General features: G+C 40.1%; 1 protein-coding gene across 5 annotated transcripts in view; it reads left to right on the forward strand.

Moving 5' to 3' along the window:
• Positions 1 to 13,824, forward strand: part of LOC139749181 (protein unc-13 homolog 4B-like) — a 407,928-nt gene that overhangs the window by 102,942 nt on the left and 291,162 nt on the right. For all 5 annotated transcript variants that reach the window (XR_011712899.1, XM_071662845.1, XM_071662842.1 and 2 more), the window contains exon 7: positions 6,535 to 6,684. Coding sequence is in view for 4 of the 5 variants with exons in the window: in XM_071662845.1 (XP_071518946.1) it covers positions 6,535 to 6,684 (150 nt within the window). In the remaining variant the exon portion in view is untranslated. The remainder of the gene's footprint in view (positions 1 to 6,534; positions 6,685 to 13,824) is intronic.

The raw sequence follows: 13,824 nt of genomic DNA on the forward strand, positions 1-13,824 counted from the left end.
CACTTTATTCCTTGCACGCCTTTCACCCTCCTGCATGTTCAGGCCCCAATCACTCAAAATCTTTTTTACTCCATCTTTCCACCTCCAATTTGGTCTCCCACTTCTCCTCGTTCCCTCCACCTCTGACACATATATCCTCTTTGTCAATCTTTCCTCACTCATTCTCTCCATGTGACCAAACCATTTCAAAACACCCTCTTCTGCTCTCTCAACCACACTCTTTTTATTAACACACATCTCTCTTACCTTATTATTACTTACTCGATCAAACCACATCACACCACATGTTGTCCTCAAACATCTCATTTCCTGCACATCCAACCTCCACCACACAACTCTGTCTATAGCCATATAACCATATAACATTGTTGGAACCACTATTCCTTCAAACATACCCATTTTTGCTTTCCAAGATAACGTTCTCGACTTCCACACATTCTTCAACGCTCCCAGAACTTTCGCCCCCTCCACCCTATGATTCACTTCTGCTTCCATGGTTCCATCCGCTGCCAGATCCACTCCTAGATATCTAAAACACTTCACTTCCTCCAGTTTTTCTCCATTCAAACTTATCTCCCAGTTGACTTGTCCCTTAACCCTGCTGTACCTAATAACCTTGATCTTATTCACATTTACTCTTAACTTTCTTCTTTCACACACTTTACCAAACTCAGTCACCAGCTTCTGCAGTTTCTCACCCAAATCAGCCACCAGCGCTGTATCATCAGCGAACAACAACTGACTCACTTCCCAAGCTCTCTCATCCACAACAGACTGCATACTTGCCCCTCTTTCCAAAACTCTTGCATTCACCTCCCTAACAACCCCATCCATAAACAAATTAAAGAACCATGGAGACATCACGCACCCCTGCCGCAAACCAACATTCACACGTACACATGCCTTACATCCTCAATAAAAACATTTCACTGCTTCTAACAACTTGCCTCCCACACCATATATTCTTAATACTTTCCACAGAGCATCTCTATCAACTCTATCATATTCCTTCTCCAGATCCATAAATGCTACATACAAATCCATTTGCTTTTCTAAGTATTTCTCACATACGTTCTTTAAAGCAAACACTTGATCCACACATCCTCTACCACTTCTGAAGCCACGCTGCTCTTCCCCAGTCTGATGCTCTGTACATGCCTTCACCCTCTCAATCAGTACCCTTCCATATAATTTCCCAGGTATACTCAACAAACTTATACCCCTGTAATTTGAGCACTCACTTCTATCCGCTTTGCCTTTGTACAATGGCACTATGCAAGCATTCCGCCAATCCTCAGGCACCTCACCATGAGTCATACATACATTAAATAACCTTACCAACCAGTCAACAATACAGTCACCCCCTTTGTTAATAAATTTCACTGCAATACCATCCAAACCCGCTGCCTTGCTGGCTTTCATCTTCCGCAAAGCTTTTACTACCTCTTCTCTGTTTACCAAATCATTCTCCCTCACCCTTTCACTTTGCACACCACCTCGACCAAAACACCCTATATCTGCCACTCTACAATCAAACACATTCAACAAACCTTCAAAATACTCACTCCATCTTCTCATATCGCCACTTCTTGTTATCACCTCCCCATTAGCCCCCTTCACTGATGTTCCCATTTGTTCCCTTGTCTTATGCACTTTTTTTTACCTCCTTCCAAAACATCTTTTTATGTTCCCAAAAGTTTAATGATACTCTCTCACCCCAACTCTCATTTGCCCTCTTTTTCACCTCTTTTACCTTTCTCTTGACCTGCCTCTTTCTTTTATACATCTCCCACTCATTTGCATTATTTCCTTGCAAAAATCGTCCAAAGCCTATCTCTTCTCTTTCACTAATAATCTTACTTCTTCATCCCACAACTCACTACCCTTTCTAGTCTGCCCACCTGCCACGCTTTTCATGCCACAAGCATCTTTTGCGCAAGCCATCACTGCTTCCCTAAATACATCCCATTCCTCCCCACTCCCCTTACGTCCTTTGTTCTCACCTTTTTCCATTCTGCATTCAGTCTCTCCTGGTACATCCTCACACAAGTCTCCTTCCCAAGCTCACTTACTCTCACCACTCTCTTCACCCCAACACTCTCCCTTCTTTCTTGAAAACCTCTACAAATCTTCACCTTCGCCTCCACAAGATAATGATCAGACATCCCTGCAGTTGCACCTCTCAGCACATTAACATCCAAAAGTCTCTCTTTCACCCACCTATCAATTAACACGTAATCCAGTAATGCTCTCTGGACATCTCTCCTGCTTACATACGTATACTTATGTATATATCTCTTTTTAAACAGGGTATTCCCAGTCACCAGTCCTTTTTCAGCACATAGATCTACAAGCTCTTCACCACTTCCATGTACAACACTGAACACCCCATGTACACCAATTATTCCCTCAACTGCCACATTACTCACCTTTGCATTCAAATCACTCATCACCCAATGAAACTAAATTAGATCAATATTGATAAGTTTGTCAGAGCTTGCAGAGTTTTTGAGAACTGCTGCCGCTCTCTGACAGTGCACCTGCACCCTCCTAGTCTACTCTCCATCCTCTCCAGTGACTTATTCCTTGTGTGGAAAACTTTGTATCAAATTAGGATGTGATGGATTGGCTGTTTTTTTTTTTTTTTCATCCTATCACTATTATCAAGTATTGTTTTAATGTCAGGGGAAGTCAATCCACATGATTGGCTGACATGTGCTTGATGCTTGCTTGACTATTATATCTGTATTTATTAAGTTGATTTTATTTTCATGTCCATTAAATGAAAACCCACTTTACAAGGTGGTGGTAAAGGAAGTCCCATCGTATCTGTAAGAAAGACCATAGTGGTGTTACTATTATCCTCAAAGGAATTGCAGTGATCCCAGAACAAATACACAGTAATAAGGAAGAAACATTCAGGATGTTCATTAAGCAATGGAACACTCATTTCTTAGAGATGTTGAAGTACTGCTAATGGAGGATTTCTGTTACTAAAGAGATAGATTAGGGTAATTGGGATTCTCATGGTGATGGGTTGTCATGGAGGCACAAGTTTTTAGATTTTATAGGAAAATTTCCTATATCAACACACATATTGAGAATATTATACATGATACTCTAGTTGGAGAAGTGATCAGGTAATGCTTAAGTTGATTTACGTGGTGAACAAGGACATTAAAAGAACAGAGGTATGACTGGGACATAAAGAGGAGAGATAATCAAAGAAATTGCACAAACCTCAATGTTTTTTATAGAAATGTAGATTGGGAAATATACTTCAGTATGCAGGAACAAGAGTATTATGATGAGTGGTTCTGTGAAATTTTCAGTGAAAGAAGAGACATGGGTACCTCAGACTTGAAATTTAGAGGGACGTGTAAGAAAGAGGAAGAATTGGTTTAATGAAAGATGTCAAAAAGCAAAGGAACTTTGAGTTTTGTAGTAGCAAAAATGTAGGTAGACTGCACTCCAGCTTGGTATGAGGGAGTACGATATGAGTGTAGCAGAACAAGAAAGTAGGAACAAGGAAGTGAAAAGAATTTTGTGGACGAGGCAAGTGAAAATCCAAAACTTTTCCATAAATTAATCTTTTGTCAGTTGTCATTTAAGGAGCAGCTTATTAGGCTTATGAATTTAGAGGGAAAAATTGTAGATGATGATGTCGGGATATGTGAGGAATTGAAAAACAAGTTCAAAAGTGATTTCACAGAAGACACTGTAGTTTCAATGCCAGTAAGATGGGATGTGGAGGAGATTTTGGAAATTATTTAGATATCTAGAAAGGATATTAAGAGAATACTGAAGGGACGTTACCCATATAATACTTCTGGTCCTGAAGAAATTTCACCACATGTGCTAAAGATGTGTGCAGATACATTAGATAAACTGCTTAAATTGCTGTTCAAGATGTCACTGGAGAGAGAAAAAATGCCAAGGGAATAGGAAAAGGTTAACATCATACATATTTATATAAGAAGGAGACTAGGCACACGTGTTGAAGTACAGACTGGTCTCACTTAAAGGTGTAGTGTATAAGGTTCTGGAAAAGGTTGTTAGAAAGAAAGTAGATGATTATCTACAGAAGAGAGATTTTTAGGGGGAAAGGAATTCATGAATAGTTAAACTCAAAGAGTTTTATGGATAAAAGGGAGGGCTAGGTGGACAGTTTGTATCTGGACTGCCAGAAAGCATTCAACACTATACTGTATGGGAGGCTGATTAACAAGCTGGATCATCAAGAAGGAATGAGAGGGAAACCCTTTAGTGGATAAAAGTTTATCTCAGTGGGAGGGAACAAACAACACATGCTAGAGATGCCATTTCCATATGGGTTGAAGTTACCAGTGGAGTACCACTGGGTTTGGTTCTGGAACCATTACTCTTCTCACTTTATGTTTATAACTTGCCTGAGGTACAGAATCCTAACTGAGTAAGTTTGCAGATGATGCAGAGCTTATGAGGGAAGTGAAAAGCAAGGAGATTGCATCCGCTTGCAAGAAGACCTAAACAGTGGTGGTCTGAAACATGGTTAATGAAATTCAACCTGGACAAATGTAAATTATTGAAGACTGGACGAAGCAAAAGACAGCCACAATACATTTATTATCTAGTATGAAATGAGCTTCAGAATTCTGTGTGTGAAAAGGAATTGGGAGTCAACATCATCCCTGACCTATTGCCGGAATCCCATTTAAGGAGAATAGTTGGGGATACAAATTGTTTGCTGGCAAATATCAGAATAACTTTTTTATTTATGTAGATGAGGAAATATTTAGAAAGTTCTCATACCTATATAAGACCAAAACTGGAATAAGTTTCCCAGGTATGGTCACTGCTCCTAAAGAAGCCAAAAGAACCATAGAGAATGTCCAGAGGAGGGCTACAAAGATGAAACCAGAAGTAAGAGAGCTAAGTTGCAGGAAAAGAAGAGTGAGAGATGATCAGATCACAACCTTTAAAGTTTTAAAAAATGTCAACATTGTGCAAGGTGAATGATTTTTTGAGAAATGTAGGGATAGAACAACCAGAGGACATAACTTGAATTTAAGTAAAAAACCTGTTCAAGAAGGATGTACAGAAATACAGGTTTTATATCTCTAATCCAGCACTCTGTGGTCCTGCAATTCTTATGGTCCAGCATGTTTTGAATCTGCCACCATGAGGCTGTGGATCTGCCACCAGAGCAGTGCTGTTAGCAGCACTAAGGCACCAAAATTTGTTTACACCACAGTCGAGCTAAATAACTGTACTGTTAATTTCATATATTTATTTTTTTGCTGAAAATGAAAGACAGAAAAGTTTAAAGTTTTGGAAAACTTGAAAAGGTGCCAGGAATATAGAATTAGGCAGAGCATTTACAAAGTAGTTTAAGCTCTTCTAATGAAGGTGTAAGCATTTCTAGGGAGGTGCTATTGAGCAGGCCAAAGTTTTTCATAGAGAACTAAAGCCAGACTATGGCTGTGAATATTCGCAAGGAAGATTCTGCAAGTTCAAGTGGAGACATGGAATTTCAGTACATAGTGTGTGTGGTGCTTGTAGTGTAAGGTCGTATTAAAAGAATCAATAAAAACTCTTATTCTCTGTTAAACAACGAACAGCAGTATGTACAAGGTGAGAGAGAATGTATGAGCCAGCTGCCTGGCTGCTTAGTTGGTTATTTGGGCTTTAGGCCTATCAACTGCCATGGTCATTAAGGCCATCAACATAAGCTAATTCCACCAACTGAAAAATTTTTAACACCTTCTTCAGGTGTTAAAGATAATTCTAAGTCCACTCTTACTATACACATGTAGCCCATCACCTGGCTGGGACTGACACAGCATGGGCTGGCTGCCTTGATGATAACAGTGAAACAACAATAGTAACAAGAGTCGACCAAAGCCAACTACCAACCTATGGTTGTTTGTTACTTTAACTACTCATCACAAAGCTGCTGCAAAGTTTGTGCATGAATTTGCACAGTTATTGGCAGCAGAAAACAAGTGTACAATGCTGATGAATCTGCCCTGTATTGGTGTTGTATGCCATAAAAGACCCTTGCCCGAGATATTGCAGTTTCCATCTGGGGTACTTCTGATATAATCTGATGTAACAATATAAACCTTGTTTGGAAGCATTAATGGTTGTATTATTTTCTGTTTTAAACTTTGTTCTCCCTTTGATAACACAGCAATATGTATGTGGAATGAGCTGGCAAGACTAGGAGTCGGGCATATATGTACATAGGAGGTTCCCTTAGTGGTCATTTTTTGGCATTTTCTCTGGTCTGGTAATGGCCAGGTCCTGAGATTACTGGATTAAAGAAATTCAACCTGTACTTGTAGGAAGTGAGAGTGGTGGATAAATGGAGCAATGGCTGAAGACAGCATACATACGTTTAGAGGCTGTATGAAAATAAGAGAATGTTTAAAAGATGGGGCACCATACAATACAAAAAGGCAATTATGAATAGTATACCTGAATAATTCTTAGATTGATTGATAATATATGCTGTAACTCTGATGCTTACAGAATCTTGATTCTTTTCTTCAGGAAATGAAAAACCAGAACATTGAAGGCTGGTATGATTTGGTTAAGATCAAGGAAGAAGAGGTTAATCAAATACCACTCAGAGAGAACTTTAAACCAAGTAAGAAGCGTGGAAGTATTCGCATAGGTCAAAGGGTTTCTTCTTTTGCTCAGGTACATTGGTTTGATTCTCACATTATTTATACTAGCCATTGCTTCATTATACTGGAAATAGGGTCATAGAGTTACGCATACCTTTCAGTAAATTCTGCAGTGATCTGCCACGCTTTTCTAAGAAGATTGCTGAACAAGTGATTTTGAAAATAAATACAGAGTAGACAAATCGATTTCTAGGAAATTGAACAGCCACCAACCTTGCAAAAGTTTTCAAAAGTGTGGTAGATTCACATATGGATCCATCAACATTGTACGCACCTGTTTGTCTTTCAAATATCTAAAGGCAAGGGTAGGTATCTTAGAGCATAAGTGGTTTAAAGGCCAGAAGCCTTGATAACAAAGAAAAGTGAGAGAGGATGTGCTAGAAATGAAGTGCCTGAGGACGATATGTATGTTAGGTAGTTTGAACATGTAAGTGTCAGATAGATGTGGTAATGAGCACAGTCTGAGCACAAGGGTCAGACAGATGTAGGCGCATACAAAAGATGCATGAAGAAAGAATGACAAAGATCAGTGTCATAAGCTGAGGAAAGAATGAGTTGGGGGTAGGGAGATCAAGGATATGCCATTGATTTTGAATAGAGATGTCAAATTCCATTTCAGAAAATGCCCAGTTCCATTTCATATTCATTTCTGTTACATTTCAGCAGTTTATTAATGTAAGAAATCCTCAGCACTGTGAAAAATTAATTTTTTTTTTTGATATCCAACTTAGTCCTGGTGTATTGAGTGTTTTGGTATGTGGTAAATACTTCATAAAAGGTGTGAGAATGGAAGCCTAAACCATTCCACAGTCATTCCTAGCAGTCATTCAAACCATCACAAATATTGGAGTAACATTTGAGGAGAGCACTGCAGCTGTGACTAGCAAAGGTTACAAGACTGCTTATTGGGATGTTTTATATTCTGTTTTTACCAGTTCATCATGATTGTTGGAGATGTTTTTGCACAGTACTGGATTGTATCAATGAATATAACTTATTTTCACCAACAGTATTATTGCTTCTAGTACTGCTGTTTAGGTCATCAAACTTATGATCCATACATATGTTGAAAATCCTAACTGATCAGTCAATCACACAGTCACCATTTTTCTTAATAAATTCAAGAGCAGTACCATGCACTCCAGCTGCTTTACTACATTTCATCCTATGTAAGGCTTTCACCACCTCTTCTTTCTTTGCCAAACCACTCTCCATGACTCATTTTGCATACCACCCTAACCCTCTCACCCTATAATCAAACACATTCAACAGACCAAAAAAATACTCATTCTATACCCTCCTCACTTCATTATTTCCTGTTACCAATTCCCTTATTACCCCCTTTACCAGTGTTCCTATTTGTTCTTTTGTTTTTTGCATATTATTAGCTTTCATCCAAAATATCATCTTATTCTCCCTAAAGTTTACTGATACTTGCTCACCCCAACTCTCAGGTGTCCTCATTTCAACCCCTGCACCTTCCTACTGACCTATCATTTACTCTTGTACATCTCCTAATCATTTACTCTTGTACATCTAATAATTTGCATTCCTTCCCTTTTAGTACCACCCAAACTTCTCCCTTTTCTCTTTCACAGGCAACTTTACTTCGTAATCCCACCAGTCTTTACCCTTTCTAATCTGCACCACTTCCCACCTTTCGCATGTCATATGTGTCTCTTGCCAGCATTGCTTCCCTAAGGACCTCCCATTCCTTATCCACTTCCCTCACTTTATTTCCTCTTACCTTTTCCCATTCTACTCTCAGTCTCTCCTGTTATTCCTTCACAAAAGTCTTCATCCCAAAGTCACTCACTTTTACCACTTTCTTCTCACCGATATTGTTTCCTGTTTTCTTAAAACCTCCACAAATCTTCACCCATACCTCCATAAGATGGTGATCAGACATCTCACTACCTCCCTCCTCAGCATATTTATATACAAAAATATCTCTGTCACTTGCCTCTTAATTAATATGTAATCCAGTGATACCCACTGTCCATCTTTCATACTCACATATGTATGCTTGTGAATGTTCCTCTTTTAAACCAGCAATTCCCAGTAAAAAGTCCTTTTTCAGCACAGCTCTGCAAGCTTTTCATTATTACCATTCACAGTACTGAATACTTCATTCCCCCTATTATATCCTGAACTGCCAAATCACTTACATATGCATATAAATCATCCATCACTAATACCTAGTCTCTTGCATCAAAATTGCTGACACATTCACTAAGCATGCCTCTTGTGATGGCACCCCGCCTCCCCAACCACGCGTGAGGTAGTGATAGGAAAAGACAACAATGGCCACATTTGTTCACACTCGGTCTCTGGCTGTCATGTGTAACGCACCGAGACCACAGCTCCCTTTCCACATCCAGGCCCCACTTTCCATGGTTTACCCCAGACACTTCCCATGCCCTAGTTCAATCTATTGACAGCACGTCGACCCCGGTATACCACATTGTTCCAATTCACTCTATTCCTTGCATACCTTTCACCCTCCTGTATGTTCAGGCCCTGATCACTCAAAATCCTTTTCACTCCGTCTTTCCACCTCCAATTTGGTCTCCCACTTCTCCCCGTTCCCTCCACCTCTGACACATGCATCTTCTTTGTCAATCTTTCCTCACTCATTCTCTCCATGTGACCACACCATTTCAAAACACCCTCTTCTGCTCTCTCAACCACACTCTTTTTATTACCACGCATCTCTCTTACCCTTTCATTACTTACTCTGTCAAACCACCTCACACCACATATTGTCCTCAAACATTTCATTTCCTACACATCCATCCTCCTGCGCACAACCCTATCTATAGCCCATGACTCGCAACCATGCAACATTGTTGGAACCACTGTTCCTTCAAACATACCCATTCTTGGTCTCCGAGATAACGTTCTCGCCTTCCATGAATAAATTAAACAACCATGGTGACATCACACACCCCTGCTGCAAACCAACATTCACTGGGAACCAGTCTCTTTCCTCTCTTCCTACTCATACACATGCCTTACATCCTTGATAATAACTTTTCACTGCTTCTAGCAACTTACCTTCCACACCATATACTCTTCATACCTTTCACAAAGCATGTCTTTCAACTCTATCATATGCATTTTCCAGATCCATAAATGCTAAATACAAATTCATTTGTTTTTCTAAGTATTTCTCACGTACATTCTTCAAAGCAAACACTGATCCACACTTCCTCTACCACTTCTGAAACCAAACTGCTCTTCCCCAATCTGATGCTCTGTGCATGCCTTTACCCTCTCAATCAATACCTTCCCATATGATTTCCCGGGAATACTCAACAAATTTATACCTCTGTAATTTGAACATTTACCTTTATCCCCTTTGCCTTTGTACAATTGCACTATGCACGCATTTTGCCAATCCTCAGGCACTTCACCATGAACCATGCATACTTTGAATATCCTTACCAACCAGTGAACAACACAGTCACCCCCTTTTTTAATAAATTCCACCGCAATACCATCCAAACGTGCCGCCTTGCCAACTTTCATCTTCCGCAAAGCTTTCACTACCTCTTCTCTGTTTATCAAATCTGACCCTCTCACTGTTTCCTGTATCAGCGAGGTAGCACCAGGAAGCATATGATGAATGACCCATCCTCTCATATACACATGTATATACATAAACACCTATATACTCACATTTACATGCATATACATATCAACATATACATATATATATACACAGACATGTCCATAGGTAAATGTGTACATATTCATACTTGCTTTCCTTCATCCATTCCTGTCATTACCCTGCCGCACAGGAAATAGCATCACTAACCCTCGCTTCAGTGAAGTAGCGCCAGGAAAACAGACAGAAAAGACCACATTCTTTCACACTCGGTCTCTAGCTGTCATGTACAATGCACCAAAACCACAGCTTCATATCCACATCCAGACCCCACAGACCTTTCCATGGTTCACTCCAGATGCTTCACATCCCTGGGTATGAGGGAAAGAATACTTTCCATGTAATCCTTGTGTGTTGTAGAAGGCGACTGAAGGGGGCTGGAATCCTGCCCTTCCTTGTATTTCAGTTTCTAAAAGAGGAAACAGAAGGAGTCAAGCAGGGAGTGCTTGTCCTCCTTGAAGGCTCAGATTGGGATGTTTGAATGTGTGTGGATGTAACCAAGATGAGAAAAAAGGAGAGATAGGTAGTATGTTTGAGGAATGAAACCTAGATGTTTGGCTCTGACTGAAACGAATCTCAAGGTTCATGGTTTGGAAAAGTCTTAGGAGTAAAACTAGGGGCTGGTGAGAGAACAAGAGCTAAGGAAGGCGTAGCGCTATTCCTGAAGTAGGAGTTGTGGGAGTGTGTCATACAGTGTAATAAAGTAAATTCAAGATTGATGTGGGTGAAATTGAAAGTGGCTGGAGAGAGGTGGGTGATTATAGGTGCTTATGCACTTGGTCATGAAATGAAGGATCATGAGAGGCAAGTGTTTCGGGAGCAGCTGAGTGAGTGTGTCAGCAGCTTTGATGCACAAGATTGGGTATTAGTGATGTGTGATTTAAATGTGAAGGTGAGTAATGTGGCAGTTTAGGGTATAATCAGTATACATGGGGTATTCACTGTTGTGAATGGAAATGGTGAAGACCTTCTGGATTTGTGTGTTGAAAAAAGACTGATCAGAAGTATATATTTTAAAAAGAGAGATATACATAAGTATAAATATGTGAGTAGAAGAAATGGTGAAAGGGCATCATTGAATTATGTTTTAATTGATAGGCATGTAAAAGAGGGACTTTTGGATGCTAATGTGCTGAGAGGGGCAGCTGGAGGGATGTCTGATCACTGTCTTGTGGAGGTGAAGGTGAAGATTTCCAGAGGTTTATGAAAAATAACATAGAATGTTGGGGAAAAGAGAGTGATGAGAGATAGAGAGAAAGTACCAAGTAAGATTGAGTGTAGAATGGCAGAAGGTGAGAGTAAATGATGTGAGGGAAGTGGGTGAGGAATGGGATGTATTTACGGAAACAGTGATGGCATGTGCAAAAGATGCATGTGGCATGACAAAGGTGGGAGGTGGGCAGATTAGAAAGGGTAGTGAGTGGTGGGATTAAGAAGTAAAGTTGTAAGTTAAAGATAAAAGAGAGGCATTTGGACAATACTTACAAGGAAGGAGTACAAATGACTGAGGAAGGTGAAGGGTTGAAAAAGAGGGTAAATAAGAGTTGGGATGAGAGAGTATCATTAAATATTAGGGAAAATAAAATGATGTTTTGGAAGGAGGTAAATAGTGTATGTAAGACAAGAGAACAAATGGGAACATTGCTGAAGGGGGCAAGGGGGGAAGTCATAACAGGTAATGGTCAAGTAAGAAGGAGATGGAGTGAGTATTTTGGAGGTTTGTTGAATGTGTTTGATGATAGAGTGGCAGATATAGGGTGTTTTGGTCGAGGTGGTGTCCAAAGTGAGACGGTTAGGGAGAATGGTCTGGCTATGAGAGAAGAGGTAATGAAAGCTTTGCAGAAAATGAAATCTGGCAAGGCGGCTGGTTTGGATGGTATTGCTGCAGAATTTATTAAGAAAAGGAGTGACTGTGTTGTTGATTAGTCAGTAAGGATATTGGGTGTATGTAAGGATCATGTTGATATGCCTGAGGATTGGCAGAATGCATGCATAATGCCATTGTACAAAGGCAGAGGGATTAAAGATGAGTGTTCAAACTACAGAGGCATAAGTTTGTTGAGCATTCCTGGGAAATTTTATGGGAGGGTATTGATTGAGAGGGTGAAGGCATGTAGTGAGTATCAGATTCGGGAAGAGCAGTGTGATTTCAGAAGTAGTAGAGGATGTGCGGATCAGGTGTTTGCTTTTAAGAATGTGTGTGAGAAATACTTAGAAAACAAATGGAATTGTATGTAGCATTTGTGGATCTGGGGAAGTTACCAACTTCAGTTTCTCTCTTGAGTCAACTGCCAGAGCTGTTTCATTGGTGAACAATAACTGACTCACTTCCCAGGCCCTCTCATCCTCAACAGACTGCATGCTCACCCATCTCTCCAAAACTCTTGCATTTACATCCCTAACCACCCCATCGGTAAACAAATTAAACAACCATGAGGACATCACACACCCCTGCTGCAGACCAGCTTTCACTGGGAACCAATCACTCTCCTCTCTTCCTACTCATACACATGCCTTACATCCTTGGTAAAAACTTTTCACTGCTTTTAGCAACTTACCTTCCACATCATATATTTTTAAGACCTTTCACAAAGCATCTCTGTCAACCCTATCATATGCCTTTCCCAGATCCATAAATGCTACATACAAATCCATCTGCTTTTTTAAGTATTTCTTACACACATTCCTCAGAGCAGATACTTGATCCACATATCCCCTACCATTTCTGAAACCACATTGCTCCTCCCCAATCTGATGCTCTGTACATGCCTTCACCCTTTCGCTCAATACTTTCCCATATAAATTCCCAGGAATACTCAACAAACTTATTCCTCTGTAGTTTGAACATTCACCTTTATCCCTTTTGCCATTGTATAGTGGCACTATGCATGCATTCTGCTAGTCCTCAGGCACTTCACCATGATCCATACATACATTGAATATCATTACTAGCCAATCAAAAACACAATCACCCCCTTTCCTACTGCAATGATGTCCACACCCACCGCCTTGCCGGATTTCTTCTTCCTCAAAGCTTTCACTACCTCTTCTCTCTTGAGGAAACTATTCTCCCTTACCCTCTCACTTCACACACCACCCCGACCATAACACCCTACATCTGCCACTCTGCCATCAAACACATTCAACAACTTTCAAAATATTCTCACCATCGCCTTCTCACTTCATCTCTACTTGTTATTACTACCCCCCTTGCCCCCTTCACCGATATTCTCAAGTCTTATGCATGCTATTTACCTCCTTACGGAACATATTAGTATTCCTAAAGTTCAATGATACTCTCTCACTCCTGCTCTCATTTGCCCTCTTTTTCTATCCTTACATTTCTCTTAACCTCCTGCTGCTTTCTTTTATACATCTCTCAGCTGTTTGCACTTTTTCCTTGTAAGTATTGTCCAAACGCCTCTCTTTTTATCTTTTACTAAAAACTTTACTTCTTCATCCCACCACTCACTACCCTTTCTA

Source organism: Panulirus ornatus, chromosome 6, assembly GCF_036320965.1.
Source record: "Panulirus ornatus isolate Po-2019 chromosome 6, ASM3632096v1, whole genome shotgun sequence".
Classification (NCBI taxonomy): Eukaryota; Metazoa; Arthropoda; class Malacostraca; order Decapoda; family Palinuridae; genus Panulirus; species Panulirus ornatus.